General features: G+C 38.4%; 1 protein-coding gene across 1 annotated transcript; it reads left to right on the top strand.

The window, feature by feature from the left end:
• The first annotated feature begins 7,241 nt into the window (after positions 1-7,241).
• LOC149186077 (wall-associated receptor kinase-like 20) lies at positions 7,242-7,823 on the top strand. Its single transcript, XM_089409222.1, has one exon. The coding sequence runs from the start codon at positions 7,242-7,244 to the stop codon at positions 7,821-7,823; it is 582 nt and encodes a 193-aa protein (XP_089265348.1).
• The last annotated feature ends 2,105 nt before the right edge of the window (positions 7,824-9,928 follow it).

Genomic DNA, 9,928 nt, shown 5'->3' with positions numbered 1-9,928 from the left:
GAAGATTTCTTGTCCAAGTTCAAGACCCTTAGATATCTTTTGGAAGGTGTTAAAGTTAAGAAAGAAGATAGTAATCTTATCTATTCCATTCTTACAAAGTTGGGACCAGCCTACTCTGTGTTTGTTTCCACCTTCCATTCTACAGGAGAAGCCTTCATTTCTCAAGGAACAGACTACAAGTCCGCTTCCTTTGACTCTTTTTGTGATTCTTTAATAAGAGAACAAGAAAAACTCTTACACCTTGGTCTTCTTAATCTTGGAAACTCTTCCAAGAAAGCATTAGCCGCCCAGCAGCAACCAAATTCAAAGAATCCCAAGAAGTCATATCCTAAAAAGAATGGTCCTAAACCAAACAAGGGTCCTAAGCAATTTCAGCCCCAAAATGAAAAATCATTTCAACAAAATGATAAGACAAATAAAAACAAAGGGAAGAAGACTGATAGACATTGCAATTTTTGTAATCGAGATGGCCACTTAGAATCAAAATGCTTTAAGAAGATGGAAGCCTTGGAAGCAGCAATGAAGAAGCATAACATCCATTTGGGGCAATCTTCAACTTCAACTTCATCTTCAGGAATGGCACTTTCTGCATGTGGTTGTCAAGCATCTCGGTCTGGCTATGCATTAAATGTATCTTCTTCTTCTCATTCTCATGAGTGGCTCATTGATTCTGGAGCTTCTTATCACATGGCCAAAAACAAAGCCATGTTTTCTTCTTTAAATGATTGTAACACCAAAAATATATATGTTGGTGATGATAGATCTCTTAATGTTGTAGGGACTGGAACTGTTCATCTAGACAATGGTCAGTTTAATGATGTATTATGTGTTCCAACCTTATCCTGCAACCTTCTATCTGTATATCAGATAACTCATTCAGGTGAAGGTAAAATCGTTGAATTTTCACCTCATGATGTTGTAATCAAGGACTTAAGAGATCCTAAACAGATTTTGGCTACTGGCATTGCTGATGATTCCACAAGGTTGTATAAGTTTCACAACTTTGGGTCATCAAATATTCCCTCAGTATTTGTTGCTCATAACGATGAAGTGAGCAAACTTTGGCATGAGCGATTTGGTCACTTAAACTATCGCTCCCTTCAGCATCTATGTAAAGAAAATATGGTGACAGGTCTTCCTATGGTATCTTGCAGAGATGGTATTTGTTCCGGATGTGTACTCGGAAAACATCATCGGGATAGTTTTGAAAAACGTGCCTCTTGGCACGCCTCAGCCCCTTTACAGCTTGTGCATAGTGATTTATGTGGTCCACTTCCAGTTGTGTCATTCTCTGGCTGCAAGTATTTCTTAACTTTCATTGATGATTTCTCTAGACGCACTTGGGTATACTTCTTAAAACTCAAGAGTGAAGTATTTAACACTTTTTTGGCCTTCAAGGCCTTTGTTGAAAAACAATCTGGACATCAATTTCTTAAGTTAAGATCTGATAATGGCGGAGAATATGTTAAAAACACATTCATCAACTATTGCACTGAGAATGGAATTCAAATGCAACATACTGTTCCATATACTCCACAACAAAATGGTGTAGCTGAAAGGAAGAATCGCACCTTAAAGGAAATGGCTAATTGTATGCTACAATCTAAAGGACTTGGTCTTAGTTTTTGGGCAGAAGCAATTAATTGTGAAAATTACATAATAAATCGCACTCCTACTAAGGCTTTAAAGAATATCACTCCAGAAGAAGCATGGAGCTCAATCAAACCAGATGTAAGTCACTTTCGTGTTTTTGGAAGTGAAGTGTGGGCCCATATTCCAGATGAAAAGCATAAAGCTTTAGAACCTAAGAGTGAAAAATGTACTTTTTTTGGATATTCTGAAGATGTCAAAGGCTATAGACTTATTCCATTTAAGTCCAAAAATGTTATCATTAGAAGAGATGTAAAATTTGATGAAAATATATCGGCCTGCGAGCCTAGTGCGTCGGTTGTGCCACCTCTCCCTATCTCTTCTACTTTTGAAAACATGTCTTCTTCAGATGATGAAAGTGAGGATGACAATCCTCCCCCACCATCTCAGGATCCTCCTTCAGCTCCTGAGCTTCCAAAATGGGTTCGTGCTACTCGAGATGCAGCAGGTGATCTTGCCGGTGATCCTACAGATCAGCGACGTACACGTTCTCAGTTCGAGAGAGCCTCTTCTTTACTGGCTCAAGCTCCAGTAAATTATGATCCTGACACCTTTGCAGAGGCTTCAGGCCATCCAGATTGGGAAGCAGCTATGAATGAAGAATATCATTCATTATTGGCAAATGATACATGGGATCTTGTTCCTCTACCAAAGGGATGAAAACTTCTCAGATGCAAATGGGTTTACAGAACCAAGTATGGAGCAGATGGGAAAGTTGATAAACATAAAGCTCGTCTTGTTGCTAAAGGTTTTTCACAGGTTGAAGGCATTGACTACACCGAAACCTTCTCCCCTGTTGCCAAAATGAACTCTATCCGCCTTGTTCTTTCCCTTGCTGCCTCTTTCAAATGGGAAGTCCATCAGATGGATGTTAAATCTGCCTTCTTGCATGGGGACTTGCATGAAGAAATCTATATGGAACAACCCATTGGCTTCATACAAACAGACTCCAACCTTGTATGTCGACTTAAGAAATCCCTTTATGGTCTCAAGCAAGCTCCTCGGGCTTGGTATGCCAAAATGAATATCTTTCCTTTAGAATCTGGCTTTTCTAGGTGTCATTCTGACAATACTGTCTACACCAAGAAAGCGGGCAACTCTCTTATCATCCTTTTTCTTTATGTTGATCATCTTATCCTTACTGGTAGTGATCCCAACCTTATAAACCATGTGAAGTCTAGCCTTAAAAGGAAATTTGAAATGACAGACTTAGGACACTTACACTATTTTCTCGGTCTTCAAGTCTTGCAATCCAAGGAGGGTATTTCCCTTTCCCAGTCCAAGTATGCTTGTGATATTCTACGTCATTTTCACATGGAAGACTGTAAGCCAGCCCCTTCTCCCTTTCAGTCTGGAGTCAAACTTTCAGTCACTTGTACTTCTCTTGAAGTTGATGCTACATTATACCGTCAACTTGTAGGAAAACTCTTGTATCTAACTCATACTCGTCCTGACCTTTCCTTTGCTGTTGGCCTTGTTGCTCGGTTCATGCAAAACCCCGTGAAAGTCATTGGAAAGTAGCTAAAAGAATACTTCGTTATGTTCGAGGTACAGTTCAGTTTGGGATTCATTATAGTGCCGAAGCATCTCCTCTATTGGTTGGTTTCACTGATTCCGATTGGGCTGGTGACCTTGATGATCGGAAGTCTACTGCCGGTTATGTGTTCACTCTTGGTTCAGGACCTATTACATGGGCTTGTAAGAAACAAGCTGCCATTTCTCTTTCATCAGCAGAAGCAGAGTATCGTGGTGCCGTAGAAGCTAGTAAGGAAGCCTTGTGGCTTCGTCCGATCCTGTCAGAGTTTGGCTTTCAGCAGCAGCATCCGACTACACTTTGGTGTGATAATCAAAGTGCCATTCAGCTATGCAGAGATCCAGTCCAACATCAGTGCAGCAAACACATTGAACTGCACATGCACTTCATCAGAAAGCTCATTCACGACCATGTTCTTGAAGTGCAATATTGTTCAACAGATGATCAAGTTGCAGACATCTTCACAAAGGCTCTCACAGAGGCGAAGTTCACTAAAATTCGATTTATGGTTGGAGTTCAGGAAGTTGTCACTAAGGGGGGATAGGCTCTAGTGCCTCCTTCCTTCTCCTATTGTGTCATATTTGTAAATCCTTCAATCCTATCCCAAGTTGTTCTTAAGGGGGGATATTAGGATATTCCGACACACAGGAAATAGTTAAGTACAACTTGGTCTAGTGTAGAGTTAGGTATAGAGTTAGGTAAAGTGTGTTTCTTTACCGTTGTACATTTTGTAACTTACAATCCGACGGTCACGATATGTAGTGATCTGACGGTTCATTCTCTCCTCGGTATTACCGACACTTGATCCGTGGCTTGACACCCGATTGGTCCATGAATTCTATTTAAAGCGCATGGAGGGTCATTTGTAGGAAAATCCGTGCATAAGAGAAACATATGTAAATTTTCATTCTTTTATTAATAAATTGCCTGAAGTGGCCGCGTTGGCTCAGGCCGTGGACTGTTTCCCTCTTTGAGGGTTTTAACCATGTCAAAATACTGGTGTATTGATCTGTGATTTGGTTGTGAGCGGTGTCCTTTTGGTGTTCTGTCTGAGGAACTTACCCTGTAAATTCCTACACCTTGATGCTTCTTCCCTGTTCCTTTTCCATCACATCTTTACTTCTTTGGTGCCTCTTTGCTACTCCTTTGCCATCAATGACAAAAATGCCATCAAATTCTAGTGATACAATTCTTGGTGTGATCTTTTCTTTTCTTTTTTGTACTTAATGCATTTTTATGTATAAAATATTCAAAGTCTTCAAAAACCACTAAGGCACTCAATCTATACAAATTTAACAAGTCAAACATGCCATTGCAATCAATTTTGGTCGGATTTTGGGTAGAACACATAAGGAAATATGCCTTGTAAAGGGAGAATTGTAGAACATTTAGTCTAATTGTTATACTTTTTTACCTCTTTTGTTAGAACCCATCAATACACTTATTTGGGTTATTGGTATTTTTTGATATTCAAATGCATACATAAATTTAGAGTCCTAAAAAATACTTTAGATTGTATATATTTAATAACTCAAATCTACCATTCCAACAATTTTTGGTTAGATTCCTACCAAAACTCCCAAAAGATATGTTGGTAAAGAGCAAAAATATTTAATTTTTTGATTAAGATTTTTAGGGAAGTCTATCTATTTTACATTTTGTCTTTTTTAGTGGGATTGGCTATTCAATTCTTGGTGTGGTCACCAATTTGTGAGATTTAAAATGCATTTTTGAATACATTAACCAATTGAGAGTGTTAAGAAAAACCCAAGACACTTAGCATTTACAGATTTAACCATTCAAATCTACTCTCTCTATTGTTCCAATGAATTTTGGCCAAATTTCAAGTAAAACTCATTGAAAAATATTATTAATAAAGAGAAAAAGTATAGAATGTCTGGCCTATACTTTGTGAAAAAGATGAACTCTTTAACACTTTTCTTTTTTAGTTATAATTGTGCCATAATTCTTGGTATGGTTACTATTTTTTTTTTTTTTTTTTGAAATGCATTTTTTAATATATAAACAAATTTAAATTTATGAAAAACTCTTAACAAATTTAACAAACTCAAATTGGATATTCCAATTATTTTTAATTAAATAAAAAAAAACACACACATATATTAAAATATAGACTTAAAAACTGACGAAATGACCTTTTCACGACATTTTTTCTAATTAATTTTAATCAAAATCTGACAAAGATTTTTAAAAACTTGACTTCAAATTTCTTAATCTGCATAATTTGAGTGCCCCGGGACTTTTTGAAGGTGCTGAATCAATTTATGCATTGAAAAAAATATTTTAAACAACAAAAATCCTTTGAAATTCTATTGCCATAATGAAATTAGACAGAGAATTTGTCCATCCAAATATAGTCCCAAAAAAAATATAAAAAAACATTAGTGCTCCTCAACTTTAGCAAAGTAAAATTTGTCTGCCCAATATAAACAAAATGGAATTAGACGGGCAATTTTTCCGTCCAAATATAGTCCCAAAAAAAACATAAAAACACATTAGTGCTCCTCAACTTTCGTAAAGTCAAATTTGTCTGCCCAATATAAACAAAAAGCAAAAAGATTTCGTGCTAGACAAGTCCAATATAGCCCCAAAAAAACTGCATTCACTTGAATACGTATCCCCTCTGCTCTGTTGTACACCTGTCTTTCCTTGTTAATGGGCAAGTTAACTAATTCTAGTTCGTCTTTTTAATGGAAGACTCAGTTAATGGACAAGTCAACTAAGTCTAGTTAGTCTTTTTGATGGAAGACTCAGTTAATGGGCAAGTCAACTAAGTCTAGTTAGTCTTTTTATGGAAGACTCATGACAGGGATGGAATTAGTCTTTTTGATGGAACACTCAGTTAATGGGCAAGTCACTAAGTCTAGTTAGTCTTTTTATGGAAGACTCAGGACAGAGATGTAATTATATGTCAATTTGTTTTTCCAATATAGTTTTAAGAAAATAAATTGGTGTTATCAACTTTCTTTTCTTTCTTTCTTTCTTTTTTTTTTTTTGGGTAAAAATGATTATTTTTTTTTAGTGTTGATCAGGGATGGAATTTGATAGGCATATTACTTGTAGTTACCAGGTGATTTGCTCGTCAAATATAGTCAGAATTTTTTCATAACCATCAATATTTTTTGTTAAAATGACTAAAACGGGTACTAGAGTTGCTTAAACCATCAAATTTGACAGGTGATTTAGATTTGAAATTCCTCACTGTTGATCAACTTTCTTTGATGGAATTTGAAAAGCAATTTGTCTCTCTAATATATCAAAAAAAATTATAGTTGTCAACATTTTTTGTTAAAATGATTAAAACTGACAAAAACCGTTTTTGTTAAAATGATCAAAGCTTGTTAAAACCAGCATAAATCCATCTTAAATACAGATCTAACATGAACTGAGAGTGATCTAATTTCTTCATGTTTAATTTTTTCTTTTGAGCTAACATTATTTAAATGTTTTATACATAGTTATTTTATTTTTTTATTTTATAGATTTTTTAAAAATTTTATTTCAGGTGACATAAGAAAAATTTCAATTTATAACTGACACCCTTATACATTATATTGGGCTGTAGAATAAGCCTCTCATCTCAATGATCAAAACTAACACAAATAAGGCAGATGTTTCAGATTTAAAATATCAAAACATAGATAAAATTTAACTAGTAATATGTGGGTTCAGCCAATATAAAGATTTTGTTTTACTAATTTGTCAATATTCTTTGTGGAAAGGATCAAAACAGACTAACCATCTTTATTAAAAAAATCAAACATACCCAAACCAAACCAAATGGATATTTCAGATTTGAAATTCTTAGTAGCTTGTCACGTTAATTCGACTATCTTGTCTCGACTCTTATACGCTTGCCGTCAGCTCACACAAAATATTTAAGGGTGACACGTTATTTATGATATCCACATATCTGAATCCGTGGGTCACCAGGTGAGCGGTGCTGTTTACAATCTTTGGCAACGATAAAATAAGCCTTCCACCCCCAAAAAATTTCAAAGTTCTGCATTTTGTTTCGATTTATACGGCTGTGGCCATGTTCAAAGCATGTGGGATGGGAAGTCATGAAGCGGGAAATATTAAACATTGGGTTTCTGTTGTGTTTTTGTTGGTACTATGGATGAACTTCAACTTCAAGCCGAGTGTTGCAGACATTATAGCTCGCTGTCCTAAGTGTGGCAATACTTTTGTTCCATACCCTTTGAGCACCAACGATGGTTGCGGCGTCCCTGATTACAGAATCTACTGTAATGCGGCCAAGGAGCTGGAGTTCAAATCCGTCAATGGGGGCTTTTATAAGATCGTTAGTATCAATCCAGCCACCATGAGGCTGGTTATTCAACCTTCGCCTCTGCTTAACGATTCTTGCGAGACTCGAGACATGAATAACCAGGGACTGCAATTGAATAAGAGCCTGCCTTTCAATCTTACAAGTACGAACACGGTTATGCTGTTGAACTGTGATCCTATAATACTGGCATCGCCATTGAATTGTAGTTCAAGCAGTTCGTGTCATACATATATTAATGAAGCCGAGGCAGTTCGTGTCATACATATATTAATGAAGCCGAGGCAGCCATGGCGTGCAGGAAAGATAGTGTCTGTTGCGCATTTATAGCGGGAGGTTTTACCGCTTCTCAGACAATAAGGGTACACTCCGGTGGTTGCAGGGCTTACACGAGTGTCCTAAATTTCAACCCGGCGGTGCCTGCGAGGCAGTTGAACTATGGAGTAGAGATACAGTGAGCTGCACCGTTGGAGCCTTCTTGTAAAAGTCAGGCAGATTGTGACCAGAACTCTGCTTGCTCGCCCGATCCAATGGATTCTGGCAAATCCAGATGTTTATGTGTTGAAGACTATGTTTGGGATCCTGTGCAAGGAAGCTGCACAAAAAGTAACTGGATCAAACTCCATCTATGGGTTTTTCTAATAAATGTATTGGTTTTGTTTTTATTCATTGTTACCCACTCAGGATTAGCATTAGAATTAGAATGCTAATTCTAACTGATATGGAAAAATTTCGAACATCTAAAATTTAATAAGGAAAAAATCAGAGAATATTCATAATACATATTTTTCAAAATTTTAAAAATCGAAAAAAACTATTATTATATTCAAATTTCTAATGAAAAGTAAAATATTTTCTCATAAGAATAATCATATTTACTTATATCCAATAATGACCGGTTATGTGTAAGATGTTACAGATACCACCTATTTAGCATGATAAAAAAAATAATAAGAGATAAACGGCTGAAAAATGTCAAATAAAATTTAGAAAAAAGAACTCAAAACTAAAATCTCAGGTAAAAAATGAAATATTAATATTAGATATTAAAAATAAGTTTCAAGTGCTTTTGTAACATCTTATAGCTAGATACACAATATATACCAAAAATATATATATATATATATTTACAATTATGCATTAATTCATTATTTAATAATATGCCACGCAAGTGGATGAAGATTTCTATGGTATAATGGTTAATTAAATATTGTATTAATAGCCCACAGTGGGCTTATCTGTCTCTGCCAAGCTTTAATGGGTCACATGGTGTAAGGCCCCTAAGTTGGGTTCATTTGGTGTTAGGTGCACAATGGGCGAGAGGGCGGCAAGCTAGAGCAATCAGCGAGCTGGGTGCGCTCGCAAGGTGCAACGAGCCAGCGAAAATGAAGGAAATGCGAAAGTCACTTGTGAAAAAAAGACTAGGTGTTGGAGTTCGGTGGCGAACTTATATGGTGGGCCGGTCCCGGGTGTGGGCACCCTCACCATGGCCGACATGGAAAAATAACCAAACAGCCAAAAGATGGGTCCGCTGGGCCATGGGCCAACAACCCCATAATGACAAAGATGGTATATAAGTAAGCGTGGGCGAGTTGGAGGAAAGGCATTCAAGAAATCATCCAAGGCAAGTGTGAAAAGCTTCAAGGAGAAGTTGAAGGGCGAGCCAAGGAGGAGGACTGAAACTTAGGGCGAGGTGCAGGTGGCATCACAGGCCGAAGCACTTAGCCGCAAAGTAGGAAATGGTGTTCGGTGACGTGACCACAGGCAGGTGGGCTGCAGGGCAGAGTGACGGGCAACCAGACGAGTTAAACGATTAAGGGCGTGGGTCGATTGCAGGTCGGGCAGGCGCACATGGAGGCACCAGGTAAAGCCGCAAGTCGGGCAAGCTTGGCAAGGGCATCGGGAGGGTGAGCTCGGGGGAGAGCATCGGCAGGTCGACGAAGTCGTGTGGGTGTGCTATGACTCATGCCGAACGGGCAAGTCGGGTGAACATGCACCGAGCGAGGCGAGACGACAAAGGGCGAGCTCGGGTGAATGCGCCAACGGGTCTACGAGCTGTGCGGGCGTGCGAACTCGTGCCGAATGGGCGAGTTGGGTGAAACGTGCCCCGGGCAGGGTGAAACGACAAGGGCGTGCACGAGTGACTCGGCTAGTTGGCGAGTCGGGTTGAATAGGCGCCCGTGTGAAAGGTGGAATGGTTGCGATGGGGCGCTGAACGACGAGTTCGGCAAGCGGGTGAGTCGAATGGTGGGCGTGTGTGGTGGGCGACACAGAGAGCTAGGCGCCAGTAAATGAAGAGTTGTGTGACAGTTTTGTGCAATGGTCTCGTGCGATGGAGAACGAAAGGTTGGCAAGGCAGCCTGAGAGGTGCCTCTGCCCGATGAAAAGGCAACGCTGCATGGTGGTGCAGCCTTATTGTAAAATTTGCAAACTAA

The sequence above is a fragment of the Pinus tabuliformis genome, chromosome 3_1, assembly GCF_031772625.1.
Source record: "Pinus tabuliformis cultivar Carrire ecotype Pingquan chromosome 3_1, CPIR1, whole genome shotgun sequence".
Lineage (NCBI taxonomy): Eukaryota > Viridiplantae > Streptophyta > Pinopsida > Pinales > Pinaceae > Pinus > Pinus tabuliformis.
The sequence above is the reverse complement of the archived record's forward strand: the minus strand, read 5'-3'. Positions and strand labels throughout refer to the sequence as shown.

Bases quoted from the DNA above. Each gene is read 5' to 3' on its own strand.
- LOC149186077 (XM_089409222.1), top strand. From the start codon at position 7,242: ATGTTCAAAGCATGTGGGATGGGAAGTCATGAAGCGGGAAATATTAAA.